We start from the raw sequence: 26,695 nt of genomic DNA, 5'->3' as shown, positions 1-26,695 counted from the left end.
TCTGTGAGTATAACAGAACTCATTTGGCAGGCAAAACCCTGAGACAGATTCTGACAGGAAGTGGATACCTGATGTGTTGAATTGACTTTCAGCCTATGCCATTGAAAAACAAAGGGGCTGAGGAATGTTTTGGCACTTCCTATTGCTTCCACAAGATGTCCCCAGCCTTTACAAAGTGTTTTGAGTCTTATACTGTGAGATCTGACCGAAGAAGAGCCTTGGAACGGCGATGGCCCATTAGACCCCTGGCGTGCGAGTTGATGGTGGGTACTCTCATTCCGAAACGTTTTAAAAGAGAACCCAATGGTCCGCCTTGAATTTTATTCATGTTCTGGTTAAAAAAGGCCCTAATGATTTATGCGATACAACGTTTGACATGTTTGAACGAACGGAAATATATTTTTTCCGTTCGGGAAGTGAAGTGAAGTCCGGCTGGCTTAGATCATGTGCTACAACACGGAGGTTTTTGGACATAAATGATGAGCTTTTTTGAACAAAACTACATTCGTTATGGACCTGGGATTCTTTGGAAGTGACATCTGATGAAGAGAATCAAAGGTAATTGATTATTTACATAGTATTTTCGATTTTAGATCTCTCCAACATGGCGGTTAGTCTGTATCGCAATGCGTATTTTTCTGGCGCAGTGCTCAGATTATTGCAAAGTGTGATTTCCCAGTAAGGTTAATTTTAAATCTGGCAAGTCCATTGCGTTCAAGAGATGTAAATCTATAATTCTTTGAATGACAATATAATATTTTACCAATGTTTTCTAATATTAATTAATTATTTTGTTGTCATGACTTGACTGCCGGTATTGGAGGGAAACGATTTCCTGAACATCAACGCCATAGTAAAACGCTGTTTTTAGATAGAAATATGAACTTGATAGAACTAAAAATGCATGCATTGTCTAACATAATGTCCTAGGAGTGTCATCTGATGGAGATTGTAAAAGGTTAGTGCATAATTTTAGCTGATTTTATGGTTTTGGTGACGCCTGTCGTTGAATCGACAATGCATTACACACAGCTATTGTCAATGTACTCTCCTAACATAACCTAACTTTATGCTTTCCCCGTAAAACCTTTTTGAAATCGGACAACGTGGTTAGATTAAGGAGATGTTTATCTTTCAAAGGGTGTAAATTAGTTGTATGTTTGAGAAATTGAAATTTGGACATTTATTTGGTTTCAAATTTGCCGCTCTTGAAATGCACCTGCTGTTGATAGGGTGCGCCACGGGTGGCACGCTAACGTCCCACATAGCCCAGAGAGGTTTTAACCAACAGTGCTATTCAAGAAGAAGAAAATATTTACCAAGTAGGCTAAAATAAAAAGTAACAATAAAAAGTAACACAATAAGAATAACGAAGCTATATACAGGGGGCACCAGTACCGAGTCAGTGTGCAGGGGTACAAGCTAGTTGAGGTAATCTGTACATGTAGGTGAAGTGACTATGCATAGGTAACAAACAAACAGCGAGTAGCAGCAATGTATGGGGGGGGTGGTCAATGTAAATTGTCCGGTGAGGATTTTTATGAATTGTTCAGCAGTCTAATGGCTTGGGGGTAGAAGCTGTTGAGGAGCCTTTTGGTCCTAGACTTGGCGCTCCGGTACCACTTGCCGTGCGGTAGCAGAGAAAACATTCTATAACTTCGGTGACTGGAGTCTCTGACAATTTTATGGGCTTTCCTCTTACAACTCCTATTAAATAGGTCCTGGAAGGCAGGAAGTTTGGCCATTCGCGTTAACCTCTGTAGCACCTTATGGTCAGATGCCGAGCATTTGCCATACCAGGCGGTGATGCAACCGGTCAGGATGCTCTCAATGGTGCAGCTTTAGAACCTTTTGAGGATCTGGGGACCCATGCCAAATCTTTTCAGTCTCCTGAGGAGGAAAAGGTTTTGTCATGCCCACTTCATGACTGTCTTGGTATGTTTGGACCATGATAGTTCGTTGGTGATGTGGACACTAAGAAACTTGAAACTCTCGACCCGTTCTCTGACCTCCTCCCTATAGGCCGTCTCATCATTGTCGGTGATCAGGCCTTCCACTGTTGTGTCGTCAGCAAACTTAATGATGGTGTTGGAGTCGTATTTGGCCACACAGTCGTGGTTGAACAGGGAATACAGGAGGGGACTAAGTACACACCCCTGTGGGGCCCCAGTGTTAAGGATCCGCGTGGCGTTGGCTACTCTTACCACCTGGGGGCGTCCCGTCAGGAAGTCCAGGATCCAGTTGCAGAGGGAGGTGTTCAGTCCCAGAGTCCTTAGCTTAGTGATGAGCTTCGTGGGCACTATGGTGTTGAGCTGGATGCTGTTGATGTGAGCCATGACCAGCCTTTCAAAGCACTTCATGGCTACCAACGTGAGTGCCACGGGGTGGTAATCATTTAGGCAGGTTACCTTCGCTTCCTTGGGCACAGGGACTATGGGGGTCTGCTTGAAACATGTAGGTATTTCAGACTCTGTCAGGGAGAGGTTGAAAATGTCAGTGAAGACACTTGACAGTTGGTTTGCGCATGCTTTGAGTACACGTCCTGGTAATCCATCCGGCCCAGCGGCTTTGTGAATGTTGATTTGTTTGAAGACTTTGTTCACATCGGCTACCGAGAGTGTTATCACACTGTTATCCAGAACAGCTGGTGCTCTTGTGCATGTTTCATTGTTGCTTGCCTCGAAGCGAGCATAAAAGGCATTTATCTCGTCTAGTAGGCTCGCGTCACTGGGCAGCTCGCGTCTGGATTTACCTTTGTAGTCCATAATAGTTTTCAAGCCCTGACACATCCGACGAGAGTCAGAGCCGTTGTAGTAGAATTCAATTTTAATCCCATATTGACGCTTTGCTTGTTCGATGGTTCATCTGAGGGCATAGCGGGATTTCTTATAAGCGTCCGGATTAGTCTCCCGTTCCTTGAAAGCGACAGCTCTAGCCTTTAGCTCGATGTGGATGTTGTATATATCCTGTAGCGCACTGCACTAGCTTCGAATACTCCCAGCAATATGCAACTTTTCAAGGAAGTCAGGAACCAATATTCACAGTCAGTTAGAAATTTGCATCCTGCAGCACTAATTCCAAAAACTTTTGGGACACTAAAGTCCATGGAGAATAAGAGCACCTCCTATCAGCTGCCCACTGCACTGAGACTAGGAACCACTGTCACCACCGAGAAATCCACGATAATCGAGAATTTTAATAAGCATTTCTCTACGGCTGGCCACGCTTTCCACCTGGCTACCCCAACCCCGGCCAACAGCTCTGCACCCCCTGCAGCAACTGGCCCAAGCCCCCCCCCCCACCCCACTTCTCTGCCACCCAAATCCAGACAGCTGATGTCCTGAAAGAGCTGCAGAATCTGGATCCCTACAAATTAGCTGGGCTAGACAATCTGGACCCTCTCTTCCTATAATTATCCGCCGCCATTGTCGCAACCCCTATTACTAGTCTTTTCAACCTCTCTTTCGAATCGTCTGAGATTCCGAAAGATTGGAAAGCGGCCGCGGTCATCCCCCTCTTCAAAGGGGGAGACACTCTAAACCCAAACTGTTACAGACCTATATCCATCCTGCCCTACCTTTCTAAAGTCTTCGAAAGCCAAGTGAACAAACAGATCACTGACCATCTTGAATCCCACCATACCTTCTCCGCTATGCAATCCGGTTTCCGAGCTGGTCACGGGTGCACCTCAGCCACGCTCAAGGTCCTAAACAATATCATAAACACCATCGACAAAAAAACAGTACTGCAGCCGTCTTCATCGACCTGGCCAAGGCTCTCACCATATTCTTATCGGCAGACTCAACAGCCTTGGTATCTCTAATGTCTGCCTCACTTGGTTCACCAACTACTTCTCAGATAGAGTTCAGTGTGTCAAATCGGAGGGGCTGTTGTCCAGACCTCTGGCAGTCTCTATGGGGTTGCCACAGGGTTCAATTCTCGGGCCGACTTTCTCTGTATATATCAATGATGTCGCTCTTGCTGCGGGTGATTCTTTGATCCATCTCTACGCAGACGACACCATTCTGTATACATCTGGACCTTCTTTGGACATTGTGTTAACAAACTTCCAAACGAGCTTCAATGCCATACAACACTCCTTCCGTGGCCTCCAACCGCTCTTAAACGCTAGTAAAACTAAATGCATGCTCTTCAACCGATCACTGCCCGCACCCACCAGCCCGCCTAGCATCACTACTCTGGACGGTTCTGACTTGGAACATGTGGACAACTATAAATACCTAGGTGTCTGGCTAGACTGTAAACTCTCCTTCCAGACTCATATTAAGCATCTACAATCCAAAATTAAATCTAGAATCGGCTTCCTATTTTGCAACACAGCCTCCTTCACTCATGATGCTAAACATACCCTCGTAAAACTGACTATCCTGCCGATCCTTGACTTCGGCGATGTCATTTACAAAATAGCCTCCAACACTCTACTCAGCAAATTGGATGCAGTCTATCACGGTGCCATCCGTTTTGTCACCAAAGTACGTTTTTTTATCCCATGCGTAACTGTATTGTTGTTTTTGTCGCACTGCTTTGCTTTATCTTGGCCAGGTCGTAGTTGTAAATGAGAACTTGTTCTCAACTGGCCTACCTGGTTAAATAAAGGTGAAATAAAAAAATCATTAAAATAAAATGTTGCCTGTAATCCATGGCTTCTGGTTGGGATACGTATGCACAGTCACTGTGGGGACAACTTATTGATGAAGCTCCATGGCATATTCCATAAGAGAATGGGCTTTGCTATAAAGATGATATTGTTTAGATGTATTATTACCATTACGCTGCTGCTCGTTGATTATTATGATTTCCATTGCTAATTGTATGCATCTATTTAACTCACTATCAATCACTTTTACCCCTGTTTACATGTATATATTACCATTAGTATACACTACCATTAGTATTTATAATATATTCCTACTATCAGACCGTTTACACGTACACTACCGTTCAAAAGTTTGGGGTCACTAGAAATGTCCTTGATTTTGAAAGAAAAGCAACTTTTTTGTCAATTAAAATAACATCAAATTGATCAGAAATACAGTGTAGACATTGTTAATGTTGTAAATGACTATTGTAGCTGGAAACGGCAGATTTTTAATGGAATATCTACATAGGCGTACAGAGGCCCATTATCAGCAACCATCACTCCTGTATTCCAATGGCACATTGTGTTAACTAATCCAAGTTTATCATTTTAAAAGGCTAATTGATCATTAGAAAACCCTTTTGCAATTATGTTAGCACAACTGAAAACTGTTTTGCTGATTAAAGAAGCAATAAAACTGGCCTTCTTTAGATTAGTTGAGTATCTGATCCTCAACTGGCAGCTTCATTAAATAGTACCTGCAAAACACCAGTCTCAACGTCAACAGTGAAGAAGCGACTCCGGGATGCTGGCCTTCTAGGCAGAGTTGCAAAGAAAAGGTCAAATCTCAGACTGGTAAATAAAACTAAAAGATTAAGATGAGCAAAAGAACACAGACACTGGACAGCAGAGGAACTCTGCCTAGAAGGTCAGCATCCCGGAGTCGCCTCTTCACTGTTGACGTTGAGACTGGTGTTTTGCGGGTACTATGTAATGAAGCTGCCAGTTGAGGACTTGTGAGGCGTCTGTTTCTCAAACTAGACACTCTAATGCACTTGTCCTCTTGCTCAGTTGTGCATTGGGCCTCCCACTCCTCTTTCTATTCTGGTTAGAGCCAGTTTGCGCTGTTCTGTGAAGGGAATAGTACACAGCGTTGTACGTGATCTTCAGTTTCTTGGCAATTTCTCACATGGAATAGCCTTCATTTCTCAGAACAAGAATAGACAGACGAGTTTCAGAAGAAAGGTCTTTGTTTCTAGCCATTTTGAGCCTGTAATCGAACGCCCAAATACTGATTCTCCAGGTACTCTGCTAGTCTAAAGAAGGCAAGTTTTATTGCTTCTTTAATCAGAACAACAGTTTTCAGCTTTGCTAACATAATTGCAAAAGGGTTTTCTAATGATCAATAAGCCTTTTAAAATTATAAACTTGGATGAGCTAACACAACGTGCAATTGGAACACAGGAGTGATGGTTGCTGATAATGCGCCTCTGTACACCTATGTAGATATTCCATTAAAAATCAGCCGTTTCCAGCTACAATAGTCATTTATAACATTAACAGTGTCTACAATGTATTTCTGATCAATTTGATGTTATTTTCTTTCAAAAACAAGGACATTTCTAAGTGACCCCAAACTTTTGAATGGTAGTGTACATATTACCATGAGTATTTATCCTACTACCAGTCACTTTCTATGTACATACCTACCTCCACCACCTCCTGTACCCCTGCACATTGAGTATGGGACAGGCACTGACCTGTATATACTCGCATTCTCCGGTTTCTTTATTTTATCTCGCATCTCGTGTGTTTTTATTAGATGTTTTATTATCTATATTATTTGTTTTATTACTGCACTGTTGGGAAAGAGCTCTCAAGTAAGAATTTCACTGTACTGTATTACACCTGTTGTATCCTGTGCTCTCTGATCGACAGGATACAACAGGCAGGCAGGCAGGCAGGCAGGCAGGCAGGCAATCAGGCAGGCAGGCAGGCAGGCAGGCAGGCAGACAGGCAGACAGACAGGCAGGCAGACAGACAGACAGACAGACAGACAGACAGACAGACAGACAGACAGACAGACAGACAGACAGACAGACAGACAGACAGACAGACAGACAGACAGACAGACAGACAGACAAGAGAGGATTGCCAAAGAGCAGCAGAGAAAGAAAACTAAACCTCTTTCTCTGTCTAGCCCTTTCTCTTTCATAGACAGACAATACGGTGAGGCTTAGCTCTTGTTCAATAATTCAGACCCAGGAAGCCTTGAGCAGGGGACACAGCCTATCAGACGTCTTCAAGGAGAGGGGACTGAACAGGACTGGGCATCCGGGCTCTCCCATGTGCTTAAAATCAATACCTTCCCGGATCACTCATTAGCAAGGCAGATGCCCACCTAGCTAGCAGTGGTACACAGAGATCTTATGCAGAGGAGGAGAAGGGCACTCATTCATTCTGTCTCCTTACCTTCTCCTCAGGTATGTGTTTGTTTGTGTGTGTGTGGTTGCGTGGGTTTATATGTGTGTGTTTGTGTTTATATGTACTTGCATATCAGTAGTGATAACAGGTACCAGTGAGAGTTATTTTATTGTACGCAACAGATGGTAGCGAGGAGGGAGGTGGCAGACTGAGTGTCCAGGGTCATGTGACGTGGGAGAGAAGAGTCTCGATGCTGACGTGCATCAGATGACCCAGAGAGAGACAGAGCTCCTCCCAGGTGATCCTGGAGATAAAGAAGACATCTGGATCCCCTAGATAAAGCTATGTCCCAAGTGGCACCATATTCCCTACATAGTGCACTAGCCTATAGGTCCTGATCAAAAGTAGTGCACTATATAGGGAATAAGGTGCCAAAGAAAAAGCTCTCATACTGTCATGCTCTGTAGATGGATCCTGGTTGTAGCTATAGGACCAATCATTATCTATTTACAACATGAAACAGCTTGATAAGTGGACTAGCAGAATCGACTTGTGACCAATTAGCTCACTATGTCATACCAGACTTGACACTGCATGCAGTTGGAAGAGACTGACTGTTGTAATTACAGAGTGTGAATTACACCATGACAATCGGGGGCGCCTAATAATAATGCTGTTATTTAATGGTAAAAATGAATGACCTTTTAATGTGGCATAAACACCCCAAAAAATGTAAGTAGGATACGTGTGCATGTTCATCTGCTCCAAAATAATCCAAACAGTGCAATGCATGTAGCCTACACTCGCCATTTGATAATTAAGTTATAATGCCCTAGAAGTCGGTGTTTGGAGGATATATTGTCACGGGTGGTGTAAATGACGTAAATGTGTTAGACCCTAGATGATGTCGAGGGCTGGAAAACCATGCCAATATACCTTTTGTAACCGAAAGGTACCAAGATCGAATCCCCGAGCTGACAAGGTAAAAATCTGTCGTTCTGCCCCTGAACAAGGCAGTTAACCCACTGTTCCTAGGCCGTCATTGAAAATAAGAATTTGTTCTTAACTGACTTGCCTAGTTAAATAAACTATGGGACAATATTGCAAATGTCGGACAGACAGCAAGGTTTATACAAATCTCTGCTGTTGAAAACGAAATGTTAGTCTAAAAGAAGTGTGAGATAATGTCTAGATGCTTTTTATAGTGGAGATCAATTTTATAAATTGCCTGGCTGGGCTGATGAGACAGTGGATTGCGCAGTCAGATGGAACAGAGTAAATAGGCATTTTAACGTCATAGATTTAGCCGGTTGTAACTTGTGGAATAGACACCGCCAGGAATGCGGTTTTAACCAATCAGCTTTCATGATTAGACCCACCTGTTGTATAAATGGAAATAAACATCTGTTTACAAAACACCAAAAAGTGTGCCTAATGAAATTTGCCAATTGCCATTGATTAAGTCGGGACATCTGAAATGGTGCTGAAAATTGTCCTGGGAAAAACAGGATGGTCACCCTAACACACACAGTAAATGTGCTACACTGGGCTACAATGTGTATTACCATGAACTTCTAATAGGCCTACCCGTAGCCAGTGACATAGTGGTTAAAAAAAAGGTGGGTAAACTCTGATCGCCAGTCGCGGTAAAGAAATATTACGCTCCCTAGACGTTCAATAAATTTTTCTGTAAACAGTGAGATCGCGGTAAATGCACTCTAAGTGTAACTATACCTACGTCACATTTCATTATGTTTCACCGTGAAAACAGTTCTCATGGGGACACAAATCCACAATAATGTAGTCCTATGCCGTTACAATATCACATGCTTCTAAAGAGTCTAATACAGGCCTACTGTCATTAACGTTGGATGGATTGGATGCGCATTGGTGTCCAGCTGTAGGCTAATTGTCAATTGATATTGGCGACCATCATCCGCTGATCGAGGAAAGAAAAACAAACACCGATATAAAACATTGACGCTAAATAAACGGTCGACTTCTTTTGGCTGAGCGCTCTAAACAGAGGACTGACAAAAGCAAACAATGATAAATCAACAGATAAATCTAATGCATTGGAATAAAGGCATTGGTTATTTTTATCAAGGACGCATGGAAAACAGATGGTGCAAATGAGGAGAAACAAAATAAATTTTGTGTTTACAGGAGCTCAGCTGAGGCCGAAATTCAGCACTACTGAGTGAACAGCGCCGTGGAAAGCGAGACGGTTTGTGCAGCCATGTAGAAATATATGGTTTAAAGCATCAGAAAGAGGTGCTTTTATTTTCAAATTTGCCACTGTAAACCATGTTTACCACTGTAAACCATGTTTAGCACTGCATTTTAAACAAACAGGAGAATGCTTAAATTAGCCTTATTTAGAAATCCCCCCCCAAAGATAGATTTTTGTTGTATTTAGGGGAGCTAATATCTCATTCAGGGGAGTTGACCACCCCCTGACTCCCCCATAATTCGTACCCTGGTTAAATATATTAATATTGAACATGATTAAAGATTGATAATAATATTGAAAGTGAATACGGCCAGTAATTGTTTCCTTACTGCTTTGACCTGACAGGGAAAAACTCTGGGTCTTCATGTGCTGTAACTTTTCCTGTTCTGTGGTTAGGATCACTTCTGGTCCTGAACATGAGTATAAAACATCCAGAATTTTCCATCAAGTCCCATACCTTGAGATGATTCAAATCCTATCCCATTCTGCAACTCTAACAACCCCCCCCCCCCTCTCTCCATCTGGCCCTCCCCCTCTCTCTCTCCTCCTCCTCCTCTGGAAGGGAAATCGTTAGCTGGCGGCACCCATCAGGCAGTAAGCAGCAGCAGGGTGTGTGTGTGTGTGTGCGTGTGTGTGTGAGAGAGAGAGTGTATGTATTTGTGTTTTTCTCCAAGGAAAATGATTTCCACTCAACATGTTTCAGTGTGATACTAGTGAAAAGCCCCTGATACGCTCCTCATTGTCTCCCTCTCTCATCCTCAGTGAAGGAAACAGGATTATCAACACACCAGCCAGGGTGGTCTTCCTTTCCTTTGCACGATAACTAAGCCCTAACTAAGGCACAACCGTGTGTGTGCGTGTGTGCGTGTGTACGTGCGTGTACGCGTCTGTGTCAGCACGCCTGTTTAAATCTCCATCCTATATCAAACACATACCTGTCAAAAGCTACTGAGCAAAAATCCAAATAGCCCAGACAGAGCCATCCCTCCATCCCTCCATCCCTCCATCCCTCCATCCTGTTATCCTACTTAATATTCACCTCAGACCTCCACCGGAGGCTCACCCTTCCCACGTAACCTTGGGAGGAGAGAGGGGCTGTGTCCCATATGGCGCCCTATTCCCTTTATAGTGCACTACTTTTGACCGGAGCAAAAGTAGTGCACTACATAGGGGATAGGGTGCTAGTTGGGACACAGACAAGGCCTTTGAGAGAATCCCCCATGCCCAGTTCAGCTGTAAATCCATCGGAGCTGAAATCAGACATATGCTAAGGGTGCTATCTATGACCAGAGTGATCAACGCACATTGTAAACAGTGTCAGAGTCCATTGAGGAGGCAAGGTACTCCACAATAAATCATGCAGTTTGTGTCCCAAATGGCACCCTATTCCCTACATAGTGCACTACTTTTGACCAGAGCCCGGTTGTGCACTAAATAGGGAACAGGGTTCCATTTGGGACACAGTTAAAGTAATAAAGCTGCAAGTCCCATACAAGCGTTTCAATTGTCTGAGTTTAGCCCTACATTTTCATGGTGTCACCTAAACCATGTACCACCCAGACAATTGAACTGTTACTTTAATGGTGCTCCCAATGCGGTCTCCAGTGTCTCCATTGAAATCAATGTTAGCGTAAGTGAACAGGCCAGACGCTAATAGAATGAGTGATATTTCAGCACATATCTGACCACAGCTCTGGGCAGTGAATAGGTGATATTAATGGCTAGTCCAGCAATACTCTGCCTGTAGAGAACAAGTGAGACCAGGTGATGGATTAGAGACACCTTGGCTGTGAACTGACCCAACCTTGCAGTCCATTGTAAAACAATTAGACAGCCAGAATGGAATCAATGTGTTAGGGCAGCTGTGGAGGATCCCAGGAGAGACTGGAGGTGAATACAAACAGTACTTTAAGACAGACAGGGGATGAAGAATGTTGACAAAGAGTCTGCCAGTGTGTGTGTGTGTGTGTGTGTGTGTATGTGTGTGTGTGTGTGTATGTGTGTGTGTGTGTGTGTGTGTGTGTGTGTGTGTGTGTGTGTGTGTGTGTGTGTGTGTGTGTGTGTGTGTGTGTGTGTGTGTGTGCATGCGTGCGTGTTTATTGCGTGCCTGCGTGCATGTGACCAATATAAGCCGGTGGCAGGAAGAGAGGGATGTATGTGTTTTCTGTACATGATGAGAAAACGGGGGAAGTAGAAAGATGACAAGGAAGAGTCTGAGTATGAGCGACAGTGAAAACATGAGAAAAAGGGTAAAGATTATGGCTGAAAGATTGTGTGAAGGATAGCTCCATCTTCTCCCGTGGCTGTAAATGCAGAAATTGGGATCAGCGAGACGGATGTGACTTCAGGGTGTGTCCCAAATGCCACCCTATTCCCTATGGGCCCTGGTCAAAAGTAATGCACTACATAGGAAACAGGGTGTCATTTGGGATGAAATCTCCTTCTTAACCCGTCCTCCAAACGCACCCCGGGAAACCATTTCAATATTAATCAAACCGGTGCACAGTCACACAAAGGCAAGAGGAATTAGTCTCCGCCTGTGTAATTAAAGCATTTGATATATAATTCACTTCGTAATTAAAAAAAGGAATGGACCCAAGTGACCACAGCAGACCCCAGCTGGCCTCAGCACTCTGTTTTGGTCTCTTCTCTCTTTTGAGCTATCTGTGTGGAGAGGATGACGCACGGCACACCCCCGCATCATTACGAAAGTGGGCCGGTCCTGTACTTAAACAACAAGTGGTGAGCCAGGAAACCCTGGCCAGGATTGGACCACAATTATTTAGGGCAGAAAACATAGGGGTTGTTGAGCTGCAGCCAATGTCCATATCGGTAAATCATGAACGGAGCTCAGTGCTGTTTTTTGCAACGTTTACAATTCTGCAAAATATATTCTCAACAAGGGAGCGGTGAATTTTGGACAGATCATTTAATTATTTTAAAAGGTGTTACAAATTGCGGTCTCTTGGATATGAGCTATGACCACTCAGTGTGACCTTATAGCATAGCATGACCTATAAGGAATAGGCAACAGAAGCACGCTAAAAGTCCTCTTACAATAAATACACTGTCATCACTTTGCCATTTGAACCTCAGGACACAAATGACAGAAGAAGAAGAATTAGAAGAACTACTACAGTGGTAGAAATCTACTTAAGAATCCAATCTTGCTGTTGACCTTACTCTCAGTCATGTACCTGCTTACATACCTGCTCCTTACACATGCAGTCCACACACAGACAGGCCCCTAGGCTCAGCCAGAGGGAATTGTACGTTCATCATGGCCATGACAATTTACCGTCAGCTAGAGAAAGTTCAATCTTTGATGATCACTGACAAGACCCCCAGAGACCAAGAGAGGCCTGACTTACAGCATGCCTGGTGGATCTTTACCAGTTAACAGTATGCCTGGTGGACCTTTACCAGTTAACAGTATGCATGGTGGGCCTTTACCAGTTAACAGTATGCCTGGTGGATCTTTACCAGTTAACAGTATGCATGGTGGACCTTTACCAGTTAACAGTATGCCTGGTGGATCTTTACCAGTTAACAGTATGCCTGGTGGACCTTTACCAGTTAACAGCATGCCTGGTGGATATTTACCAGTTAACAGTATGCCTGGTGGACCTTTACCAGTTAACAGCATGCCTGGTGGATCTTTACCAGTTAACAGTATGCCTGGTGGACCTTTACCAGTTAACAGCATGCCTGGTGGATCTTTACCAGTTAACAGTATGCCTGGTGGACCTTTACCAGTTAACAGCATGCCTGGTGGACCTTCACCAGTTAACAGCATGCCTGGTGGACCTTTACCAGTTAACAGCATGCCTGGTGGATCTTTACCAGTTAACAGTATGCATGGTGGATCTTTACCAGTTAACAGTATGCCTGGTGGACCTTTACCAGTTAACAGCATGCCTGGTGGATCTTTACCAGTTAACAGCATGCCTGGTGGATCTTTACCAGTTAACAGCATGCCTGGTGGATCTTTACCAGTTAACAGCATGCCTGGTGGATCTTTACCAGTTAACAGTATGCATGGTGGGCCTTTACCAGTTAACAGCATGCCTGGTGGATCTTTACCAGTTAACAGCATGCCTGGTGGATCTTTACCAGTTAACAGCATGCCTGGTGGACCTTTACCAGTTAACAGTATGCCTGGTGGACCTTTACCAGTTAACAGTATGCCTGGTGGATCTTTACCAGTTAACAGTATGCATGGTGGGTTAACAGCTGGGTTAACTAGTACCTCCACCTTACTGCTCCACATATCTGTTCCCCCATCCCACATCCCCCATCCCCAGCCATCCACACACAGGCAGCTCAGACAACAGCAGAAGTCCCAGTGGAGTAACTCTGAACAACTGTAAGAGTGTGCATTTCATTTCACTAGTCAGATATTCTGTTCATTCCTAAACAGCAAAAGAGTGCGCTGCCCTGGTATAGAGAGAGAGAGAGTCCAGCCAAAGGGAAGGTAATCTCCTCTCCAGCCTTCTCTGTTTCATCACTGAGTCAGAGACTCAGATCAATCGGATGAAGCGGTAGGTAGACAGACGTCTCTCTCTCTCTCTCTCTCTCTCTCTCTGCTTCGTCCAATTGGACGTGGCCACGGGATGGCGGGATTTACGACCCAGTTCCCGTCACGGTGCTGTTCCTCGCCGCCAAGCGTGCCACGAAAAAGATGATCCTAAAAAAGCTCTAAGTGCTGACTGTGTGGCCCACCCTGGCACAGACTCCAGAAGCTGAGCCAAGACAGACTGCTCAGTTAAGAGCTTCAGGGGAACTTTAAAAAAGTGGAGCATAGGAGAGCTAGTAGAGGCAGGCTGTACAGTGGGAGTAAAACATTGTAAACCAGCATCAATTTCATCTGAACCCTGTTTTAAAGTATTTCCTTTCGCTCTCTTCTGTGAATGTGTGTTGTGGTGTGTTTGGTGTTCTCTGTATTAACTCTGTATTGTGATTACATGCTATATATTGCTGGGCTGAAACGTGACAGTTAATATAACACACACACACACACACACACACACACACACACACACACACACACACACACACACACACACACACACACACACACACACACACACACACACACACACACACACACACTTACCTTCACTGCTTCAGCATGCGTGACTTTATCGAACACTGTGTTGTTGACTTTCATAATCTGATCCCCAATCCTTAGTCCCTCCTTTTCGGCCAGGGATCCCGGCTCCACCAGAGACACATAGATCCCGACCCCGTGCTCCGAGCCTCCGCGGATACTGAAACCCAAGCCCTCGTTGCTCTTGTGCCGTTTCAGGGTCACCTGTCGAACCTCTCCTGGAGGCTCGTGCAGAAAGCCTCTCCCGAGCAGCGGGACGAGGGGAGCTGTCCCATCACTGCTGGTGCTGAAACTATCCGGAGAGCCGCGCATCGCAACTTGAGATACGGGAGGTGTTGGCAAGAAATGCCCAGGAGGAGTTGGACTCCCACTGGGAACTTCGCCCAACGCTTCGGCGCTCCCATTTCTGGCAAGTAAATCCGATTTCAAGTAAAGGCCCTCCGAGGTATGCTGGTCAAACAAAAGCTGGTCGGAGCGGGGAATGACCTGCCGTAGCATGGGCAGAAGTTGGCGTTTGCTGGGCGCATTGAGGATGACTTTAAGTGTTTGAACCAGGTCGTAGACATTACGCTTGGAGTGGTACACGTTGAGGCAGTGGATGAACTGCTCCCGCTCCAATTCGTTGAGCAGCAGGTTGAGCGCGTTGTGCAGCTTCTTGACATTGGCTGACAGCGTGCGGGCACTCGAGGCCACCGAGTTGGCCGAGGAGGAGTTGAGCGACATACGCTCTAGATCCGTGCTCATTCTAGACATGTGACTGGGTCACGCAGCAACACTGGAGCGGGGAGACATTTGGGCATTAGGGGCTGACAGTGCTGGGTTGTGCTCCTTTAAAACGGAGCGTGGCATAGCGATTCCTGCAGGACGTCCACTCCACTAATAGTCATACTGGTTAGGTCTGAGCCTGGGTCTGGCTTAGCCAACCGGCTGAATTCCAACAGTCTTACAACGCAGCCTCGAGCAATGAAATAAACAACTTTAAGTACAATGTTATAATTTCAAACACAAACTATAGGACATATTCAACAGATTTGCAGTTTAATAATAGCCTAACATCAGAACTTCAGTGGGCCTAATGCGTAATAAGTTAGGCTAATCATGCGTCAAAAAGGCACCTGAAATAGACTAACGCACATAGAAGAAACCTTTTGGGACCTTGGTCAGAAAACTCACAACCCTGTCAGAAAGCGTAATGGTGAGCACGACAAGCTTCTTTGTCATTAGCTCGTGTCTTGCTTTTGTGCATGAAGAGATCAGGTAGCCCGCGAGCTGCTTCTCCAGTATCCACTGATATCACCTCGTCAACAGGCACTAGAGCAAAGCTAGAGCGCAAAAAAAGAAAACATGTCTACTACTCATGAATATCAAGTGGTAAACTTAAGCCTACCATTATGTGTGCGGAAGATGCGGAAAATAATACGCGCGATGTTCTTGATATAAGTTATTTTGCTTGGTTCCTTTATCGGCGACCGAAGTTCATATTGTGGAGTTGTCTATCCAAATATATCCAGGCGGAGCTTTAAAAGTGTTAGAAATAACGCATAGATAATTCAGCCATTTTCAAGTAATCCAGAGTTTTAAAAAATCCTGGTAGTTTTTTGTTTATATCCCTCTTTATTTTTATCCAGCCTTGCGTTGACCTAGTCGGCAGATGCGTCTCCGCGAGCTTCCCGAGCATATAGACGCTGCTAGAGTGTGTCGCTCCCTCTCTCCAGTCTCTTGTCAGGAGGAAATGACGCAGCCGACAGTGTGGAGTGAATAAGTTGCTTGGTAACAAACAACACACACTCGTGGGGTCGACGGAGTGCAGACAGAACTCTAATTGGCGATACCTTTTTAGTTTAATTGAAAAGTTCAATATTCGAAGCGCGCTACAGATTGACGCAGTCATTATGCACGCAGGCACGCACAGATGCATCGATAATAATAACGACGCGAATACACATGGCATCAATATGCAGTGAGCAAAGAAATGACTGATTGTTTAATTGGCTTTACCACAGCAATCTGATGTAATTATGTGGGCTTTAGTGCACAGACAATGTATTCCTCTCCCCTGTGAATAGACACATCCAAAAAGTCTAAGAATGACACATCTCTCATAGTAAAAATGTTTGCCCAAGGTCAACATTTCAACCAAGACCACTAATAAAACAATATGATAGTAGAGATACAGCAATATAAGTAATTCTAGTCACATGTTATCAGTGAGTAGACATTGTTATCATTGAGTGGGAAGCATGGAGGGAGGCACAAATCTACAGATAACATCACATCTAGCTGGTCTAATTATAGGCCATCTGTGATACTGGATTAGCACTGGATTATCGTTGGACAGAATCAGCCTGCCAGTCCACTGCGTCGACTAATGAGACAGAAAGCAATGAGTTAAATAGTAAACAAATGCACAAGTGACCGCAGATCAGGGACGTGTTCAGTAGGCAAACATTACAGATAGACGTGTCACGTATAGAGCTGGCATGATTCTACATGTTTCTGTCTTCCACAATACTGTGCCCTGCTGAATGCATCCAAGTTTGCCAGAGAGGAATTGTCCAATAGCAATGTCAATAGAACAGGACTTTGCACCGTGCACCATGCGCCACGCATCCCATCAACATGGTATTAGCATGTTAATAAGTCCTTTCCCCTTTCCTAAGGTGCTCTCTATACGATCTGTTTATGAGACAACAGCGCAGCCATGTTAAACTATGCTCATCTGAGAAACGTCCAGTGGCTCTGGGAGACGCGCTCCAGCCGTCTCAGTAAAGGTTCACCTGTGAAGGATAATGAGGAATGGAGTCCTTGTCTCCACTAAACTGAGCTGTGGGTACGGGTCAGAGAGAGAGAGAGAGACGGAGAAAGAGAGCGGGAGTGATTGATAGCGCTAATTAAAGGAGTTTGGGGGCGATCGCTGAGGGAAAGCAAAATAAAACACTATTATAAAGCAGAGCATCCACAATCGGATGGAGAAAGAGTGACCAACAAGAACAATTCCACTACAATAAGCAGAGATGAGAGAGAGAGAGAGAGAGAGAGAGAGAGGCAATTAACAAGTCTCTTCCCTCACAGCACCGGCCAAGCTAATGGCTTTGGCTATCAGCTTGATTTTCAATGTTACTGCAGAAGCTCCGCATTGCGATTGCAAGGACAGACAAATATTAATCCTATAGTTCATAGTGGCAGACAATTAAAGTATAATTGAGGCCGCTGTAAGCCACTACCAAGAGTGTGGTGCAAAAATCAAGAACCTTCTGACAGAGCCATCTGAATGGACTTCAGTGTGTGTGTGTGCGTGTGTATGTGTGTGTGCGAGAGAGAGAGCTGCAGAAAATGAGATAACATTCAGCACCGTGGACAGTGTGTGTGTGAGTGCTTGCTTGTGTGTGTGTGTATGTGTGTGCGTGCGTGCGTGCGTGTCTGTGTGTGTGTGTGTGTGTGCGTGTGTGTGTATCAAGGGGTTTTTGCTATCAACAGTTGTGAATGACATAGAGAGAATGAAAAATGATATAAATAGCAGACAGAACTGTTCCTGATTATTTGAATAATTTTGTACTGCGAAAGAGACTTAAGTGCTTTATGTAATAGGCTTAGTTGAATATGACTCAGTCCTGTCCCCAGTCATCAGTTTTGTGCAAATGGAAACTGTTTATTCCCTCCATACTACTGGAATGGTCTCCATTCAGCAACATCAGCCCCTCTAAAAACTACAAAAATCTATATTATCATAACAGTGTGCTATTGCCACTCCTAGTTCCATTACCTTCCAATTTCTATAGTAGACAGGGCAATTTGTTGTAGATTTTTTCATTATAGAAATTGATGATGTAGACGTACGTATATGGGTCAATAACAATTTATAACAGGCGGCAGGTAGCCTAGCGGTTAAGCAACCGAAAGGTAGCTGGTTCGAATCCCTGAGCCAGCAAGGTGGAAAAATCTGCCAGTCTGAGCAAGGCAGTTAACCCCAACAACAATGGCTCCCTGGGAGCCGATGACGTCGATTAAGACAGCCCCCTGCACCTCTATGAGGGGTTGGGTTAAATGCAGAAGACACATTTCAGTTCAATGTACTCAGTTGTGCAACTGACTAGTTATCCCCCTTCCATAACAGTTCAAAACAAATCTTCTGATACACAGAGTAGTGTGATATCCCAGAGGTAGGCTAGTCGGATGCTAGTGATTTTGGTAAGCCATTTGACTGAGAGCTTAGTGCATTAAGTTTAAATGGCTAGAAAGGCTGTTGAACTGGAAGAAAGAGTTCCTTGGGGATTAGCAACTATTCTTATCCTGTATTTCATGCATGCATTTATTTTGGTCCATTTCTCAACAGCAGGAAGTGAATTTGCATTGCGCGTTATCCAAAGTGATCTCTCTCTAGAATCATACACAGAGATATAAATGGCTCCATCCCTCCCTATGTCCATTCGTTGTCTTATTTGATTTGTATCCCTGTTAAAGCCAAGCACTTATCAGGTAATGCTCGCTACACCATTGAATTGAAGGAATCATTTACTTCAGCTCTCCGCTCTCATTCCTCTAAATGCAGTACGAAGATGAAAACCGACCAAGGCTGTTATGGTAGTTTGCTACCCTGCTAGTTTTCGTATAAATTGCACACCCTCGGCTGTGGAACTTTTGAATAAAGACAATTCAGTGCCTATCATACAAATACAGGTCCTGATCATGTTGTATCCCATCATTATATTTTCTAGGTTAGGCCTATGTGAGACGACTGATACAGGAACGAATAACTGCCTTCAACTTGGAAGAGCCCTGGTGAATGAGACTTCCAACACATTTTTATTGACAAATGACAAAACAACTTGGACTGAACTGAACTGATTGCTTCAGCCTCGGACTACAGGGAGCGACATAATCCTCTCAAACAATCAATTGGTGTTTGTTTCTAACAAGCTCTATTATATTACCATACACTGTAAAAAAAAAAATCTAGTTGTTTCAATTAATTATTATTACGTAACTGGTTCCACAGCTTAGCTCCAACATGAGAAAGCTTAGGCAAAAATTCTGTCAACTTAAAATCATGTATTTGCTCAACTTGTCTCATATATTAATTTAACTAGAAATTTGTTGGGCATTTTCAAAGAAAAGGCTTTGGAATGAGTTAGACACACACAGTGCTTTTGTTTTCAACATATTTGACACATGTTGATTTACATGATTACATTGTGCGTGTTCATTTATACAGTCATTTTGACAATATGAGACAAGTTGAGCAAACACATCATTTTAAATTGACAGAATCTTTCTCAAGTTGGAGCTAAGTTTGGGCCAACTAAAAATAAACTCAGCAAAAAAAGAAACATCCTCTCACTGTCAACTGCGTTTATTTTCAGCAAACTTAACATAAACATAAATATTTGTATGAACATAAGATTCAACAACTGAGACAAACTGAACAAGTTCCACAGACATGTGACTAACAGAAATGGAATAATGTGTCCCTGAACAAAGGGGGGGTCAAAATCAAAAGTAACAGTATCTGGTGTGGCCACTAGCTGCATTAAGTACTGCAGTGCATCTCCTCCTCATGGACTGCACCAGATTTGCCAGTTCTTGCTGTGAGATGTTACCCCACTCTTCCACCAAGGCACCTGCAAGTTCCCGGACATTTCTGGGGGGAATGGCCCTAGCCCTCACCCAGAGGTGCTCAATGGGATTGAGATCCGGGCTCTTCGCTGGCCATGGCAGAACACTGACATTCCTGTCTTGCAGGAAATCACGCACAGACCGAGCAGTATGGCTGGTGGCATTGACATGCTGGAGGGTCAAGTCAGGATGAGCCTGCAGGAAGGGTACCACATGAGGGAGGAGGATGTCTTCCCTGTAACGCACAGCGTTGAGATTGCCTGCAATGACAACAAGCTCAGTCCGATGATGCTGTGACACACCGCCCCAGACCATGATGGACCCTCCACCTCCAAATCGATCCCGCTCCAGAGTACAGGCTTCGGTGTAACGCTCATTCCTTCGATGATAAACACGAATCCGACCATCACCCCAGGTAAGACAAAACCGCGACTCGTCAGTGAAGAGCACTTTTTGCCAGTCCTGTCTGGTCCAGCGACGGTGGGTTTGTGCCCATAGGCGACGTTGTTGCCGGTGATGTCTGGTGAAGACCTGCCTTACAACAGGCCTACAAGCCCTCAGTCCAGTCTCTCTCAGCCTATTGCAGACAGTTTGAGCACTGATGGAGGGATTATGCGTTCCAGGTGTAACTCAGGCAGTTGTTGTTGCCATCCTGTACCTGTCCCGCAGGTGTGATAATCGGATGTACCGATCCAGTGCAGGTGTTGTTACACGTGGTCTGCCACTGCGAGGACGATCAGCTGTCCGTCCTGTCTCTCTGTTGCACTGTCTTAGGCATCTGCAGTCCTCATGCCTCCTTGCAGCATGCCTAAAGCATGTTCACGCAGATGAGCAGGGACCCTGGGCATCTTTCTTTTGGTGTTTTTCAGAGTCAGTAGAAAGGCCTCTTTAGTGTCCTAAGTTTTCATCACTGTGACCTTAATTGCCTACCGTCTGTAAGCTGTTAGTGTCTTAACGACCATTCCACAGGTGCATGTTCATTAATTGTTTATGGTTCATTGAACAAGCATGGGAAACAGTGTTTAAACCCTTTACAATGAAGATCTGTGAAGTTATTTTGATTTTTACAAATTATCTTTGAAAGACAGAGTCCTGAAAAAGGACGTTTTTTACTGAGTTTAGTACATTCAGGTAACATTTTTATCTACAATTTGAGTTTAAAAAAAATACTTTTGAACCATTTACTTAATACATTTACTTGTAATTATTTTTATTACATTTTGTATAGTGGAGGGGTTCAATGAGGCAGCAAGAGCAGCCTTGAGACACACAGACTCTGTATGCCCCCAAATTGTCAACATTTTAAGTACACATACAGTACATAACCATGTACACTTAACACTTACACAACGCAAGTACAGTAGCCAGCAAGAAAATGTAACAGCTGGGTTTGCCTAATGTGCTCGATCACGCTCACAGCATAACAATAATGGGTAAATACTAGGTATGTGTGCAGAAGACTGTGTGGTGCATATGGCTGGTTTCTGCTTTTATCCATTTGATTTCTCTAAACACATCAGTGTGATAAAAAAAAAGATAATTCCACAATGTCCACTACACAAAGTGACCAATTTTCCAGCTGATTAGCTCAGTCTATGGTAGCTCCACTGATGAACATTTATTATCGCTAAAGTCCATCTTGGTCTGGCACTTTTCCCTATTAGAATGGGACCAGAGACAACAGAAATGGAAGACATGAAGATGTACTAAGGGAATCTGTGTGCTCTACCCCTTAATGACGAAGAAGACAATTATAGAACGTGGCATCTCCAATGTATCATTTACATTAATGGATCTGCTTTTTCTGAAGAAACACTAACAGTCCAGTAAAAATCATTAGGAAACTGCATTCGTCACATTAGTGGAGTGATATGAGCAATAACAAAAACAAGTCCTTTGGCAAATGTTCCATTGTTTACCCAGTATCAATCTGTCTTCTATACAGTGAGTCACTTCAATGTATTCAGCGTATTTTGCCTTGTTTTTTGCCTAATTTGTCTGACAGAGGTTCGGACTTAAATCACCACAAAGCTGTAAGTCACCCAGATGAAGGTATACGTAGGTGTGTGACGCACCGCGCCAGACTGTGGTGTGTAGAGTGGCGGTGGTGGACCGGTGTGTGTCATTAGCTTTTTAGCAGCAGACTGCAGGTCCACAGGGATAGGCTGCCTGTCAAGCCCATTGGCATAGGTGTGACTCATGATTCAATCCTCTGTTTAGCTTTCTTGTCCGACAGAAAGCACTGCCAATCTCCAGGGATTAAATCAAATCAAATGTTATTTGTCACATGCTTTGTAGACAACAGGTGTAGACTAACAATGCAGAGTCAAAGATTAGATAAAACATTTAATTGAAATAGTGTCAGTGAATAATGAATAAAAATAATGAGTAAAAAACAACATGGCTATATACAGTATAGGGAATAAAAAACAACATGGCTATATACAGTATAGGGAATAAAAAACAACATGGCTATATACAGTATAGGGAATAAAAAACAACATGGCTATATACAGTATAGGGAATAAAAAAACAACATGGCTATATACAGTATAGGGAATAAAAAACAACATGGCTATATACAGTATAGGGAATAAAAAACAACATGGCTATATACAGCATAGGGAATAAAAAACAACATGGCTATATACAGTATAGGGAATAAAAAAACAACATGGCTATATACAGTATAGGGAATAAAAAACAACATGGCTATATACAGTATAGGGAATAAAAAACAACATGGCTATTTACAGTATAGGGAATAAAAAACAACATGGCTATATACAGTATAGGGAATAAAAAACAACATGGCTATATAGAGTATAGGGAATAAAAAACAACATGGCTATATACAGTATAGGGAATAAAAAACAACATGGCTATATACAGTATAGGGAATAAAAAACAACATGGCTATATACAGTATAGGGAATAAAAACAACATGGCTATATACAGTATAGGGAATAAAAAACAACATGGCTATATACAGTATAGGGAATAAAAAAACAACATGGCTATATACAGTATAGGGAATAAAAAACAACATGGCTATATACAGTATAGGGAATAAAAAAACAACATGGCTATATACAGTATAGGGAATAAAAAAAAACATGGCTATATACAGTATAGGGAATAAAAAAACAACATGGCTATATACAGTATAGGGAATAAAAACAACATGGCTATATACAGTATAGGGAATAAAAACAACATGGCTATATACAGTATAGGGAATAAAAAACAACATGGCTATATACAGTATAGGGAATAAAAAACAACATGGCTATATACAGTATAGGGAATAAAAAACAGCATGGCTATATACAGTATAGGGAATAAAAACAACATGGCTATATACAGTATAGGGAATAAAAACAACATGGCTATATACAGTATAGGGAATAAAAAACAACATGGCTATATACTGTATAGGGAATAAAAAACAACATGGCTATATACAGTATAGGGAATAAAAAACAACATGGCTATATACAGTATAGGGCGTAAAAAACAACATGGCTATATACAGTATAGGGAATAAAAAACAACATGGCTATATACAGTATAGGGAATAAAAAACAACATGGCTATATACAGTATAGGGAATAAAAAACAACATGGCTATATACAGTATAGGGAATAAAAAACAACATGGCTATATACAGTATAGGGAATAAAAAACAACATGGCTATATACAGTATAGGGAATAAAAAACAACATGGCTATATACAGTATAGGGAGTAAAAAACAACATGGCTATATACAGTATAGGGAATAAAAAAACAACATGGCTATATACAGTATAGGGAATAAAAAACAACATGGCTATATACAGTATAGGGAGTAAAAAACAACATGGCTATATACAGTATAGGGAATAAAAAACAACATGGCTATATACAGTATAGGGAATAAAAAACAACATGGCTATATACAGTATAGGGAGTAAAAAACAACATGGCTATATACAGTATAGGGAATAAAAAACAACATGGCTATATACAGTATAGGGAATAAAAAACAACATGGCTATATACAGTATAGGGAATAAAAAACAACATGGCTATATACAGTATAGGGAATAAAAAAGAACATGGATATATACAGTATAGGGAATAAAAAACAACATGGCTATATACAGTATAGGGAATAAGAACCAACATGGCTATATACAGTATAGGGAATAAAAAACAACATGGCTATATACAGTATAGGGAGTAAAAAACAACATGGCTATATACAGTATAGGGAATAAAAAAACAACATGGCTATATACAGTATAGGGAATAAAAAACAACATGGCTATATACAGTATAGGGAATAAAAACAACATGGCTATATACAGTATAGGGAATAAAAAACAACATGGCTATATACAGTATAGGGAATAAAAAACAACATGGCTATATACAGTATAGGGAATAAAAAACAACATGGCTATATACAGTATAGGGAATAAAAAAGAACATGGATATATACAGTATAGGGAATAAAAAACATGGCTATATACAGTATAGGGAGTAAAAAACAGCATGGCTATATACAGTATAGGGAATAAAAAACAGCATGGCTATATACAGTATAGGGAATAAAAAACAACATGGCTATATACAGTATGGGGAATAAAAAACAACATGGCTATATACAGTATGGGGAATAAAAAACAACATGGCTATATACAGTATAGGGAATAAAAAACAACATGGCTATATACAGTATAGGGAATAAAAAAACAACATGGCTATATACAGTATAGGGAATAAAAAACAACATGGCTATATACAGTATAGGGAATAAAAACAACATGGCTATATACAGTATAGGGAATAAAAAACAACATGGCTATATACAGTATAGGGAATAAAAAACAACATGGCTATATACAGTATAGGGAATAAAAACAACATGGCTATATACAGTATAGGGAATAAAAAACAACATGGCTATATACAGTATAGGGAATAAAAAACAACATGGCTATATACAGTATAGGGAATAAAAAACAACATGGCTATATACAGTATAGGGAATAAAAAACAACATGGCTATATACAGTATAGGGAATAAAAAACAACATGGCTATATACAGTATAGGGAATAAAAAACAACATGGCTATATACAGTATAGGGAATAAAAAGCAACATGGCTATATACAGTATAGGGAATAAAAAACAACATGGCTATATACAGTATAGGGAATAAAAAACAACATGGCTATATACAGTATAGGGAATAAAAAACAACATGGCTATATACAGTATAGGGCGTAAAAAACAACATGGCTATATACAGTATAGGGCGTAAAAAACAACATGGCTATATACAGTATGGGGAATAAAAAACAACATGGCTATATACAGTATGGGGAATAAAAAACAACATGGCTATATACAGTATAGGGAATAAAAAACAACATGGCTATATACAGTATAGGGAATAAAAAACAACATGGCTATATACAGTATAGGGAATAAAAAACAACATGGCTATATACAGTATAGGGAATAAAAAACAACATGGCTATATACAGTATAGGGAATAAAAAACAACATGGCTATATACAGTATAGGGAATAAAAAACAACATGGCTATATACAGTATAGGGAATAAAAAACAACATGGGTATATACAGTATAGGGAATAAAAAACAACATGGGTATATACAGTATAGGGAATAAAAAACAACATGGCTATATACAGTATAGGGAATAAAAAACAACATGGCTATATACAGTATAGGGAATAAAAAACAACATGGCTATATACAGTATAGGGAATAAAAAACAACATGGCTATATACAGTATAGGGAATAAAAAACAACATGGCTATTTACAGTATAGGGAATAAAAAACAACATGGCTATATACAGTATAGGGAGTAAAAAACAACATGGCTATATACAGTATAGGGAATAAAAAACAACATGGCTATATACAGTATAGGGAATAAGAAACAACATGGCTATATACAGTATAGGGAATAAAAAACAACATGGCTATTTACAGTGGAGATTGTCAATCTGTCAGCAAGACTGGCCAATAGTAACCAAATGGAAACCAAATGGAAGCAAACGTCAGGGACTACCTGAACCTCCAATAAGAAACATTGAAAAAATGTTTTCCTTTGCAAAATGGTTGCTACGGTGTGTACAAATGAATACGACCATGACTGCCGGGTTGTCTTTGTTTTTGGTGTCAACTCTGGACAGGACACAGAGTACCCGAAGCAAATCCATCTTTTTCCTTTCTTCCTACCTCCTCTCTGTTAATTTCTCATCTGAGGAAGCCTGGCGCTGCACCTGACATTTCCATGATAGATAACCAAGTCTGGGCAACGGCGCTGGAGCCAAGGTCTCAGCTCAGATGTATTTAACTTAAATTAATTTAACTGATCTCACCAGCCCATTTTCATTTTCTGCCAGTCTGCACCGCCCATGGATCACCCCATACAGGAGGAGGAGGATAGTTTCAGGACTTTAACTACCTTTGGGAAGTACAGCACTTATATCATAGAGAAAGCTATTTCTATGACTGATCTTATGGGATATCAATGACTCAGGGCCTTGTCTGTCTCAGCACTTCTTCATTTGCCAGGACAGAAACACTCAGCTTCTCAATGTCCAGGAGCTCTTAAATATCCTTGCAGATATCCTTAACAAACAGCACATTTCATGTGGTACCTCTTTACTACAGTTCCCACAATGTC

At 42.1% G+C, this 26,695-nt stretch overlaps 1 protein-coding gene across 1 annotated transcript in view; it reads right to left on the bottom strand.

Moving 5' to 3' along the window:
* LOC115203985 (whirlin) overlaps positions 1-15,981 on the bottom strand; it is a 144,086-nt gene extending 128,105 nt beyond the window's left edge. The window contains exons 1-2 of the mRNA XM_029769149.1: positions 14,746-15,981; positions 14,374-14,592 (exon numbers count right to left, since the gene is read on the bottom strand). Of these exons, the coding sequence (XP_029625009.1) occupies positions 14,374-14,592; positions 14,746-15,120 (594 nt within the window). The 5' untranslated portion in view covers positions 15,121-15,981. The remainder of the gene's footprint in view (positions 1-14,373; positions 14,593-14,745) is intronic.
* Between the last annotated feature and the right edge of the window lie 10,714 nt (positions 15,982-26,695).

Source organism: Salmo trutta, chromosome 12 (assembly GCF_901001165.1).
Source record: "Salmo trutta chromosome 12, fSalTru1.1, whole genome shotgun sequence".
Taxonomy (NCBI): Eukaryota; Metazoa; Chordata; class Actinopteri; order Salmoniformes; family Salmonidae; genus Salmo; species Salmo trutta.
This window is presented reverse-complemented; position numbering and strand designations above follow the sequence as displayed.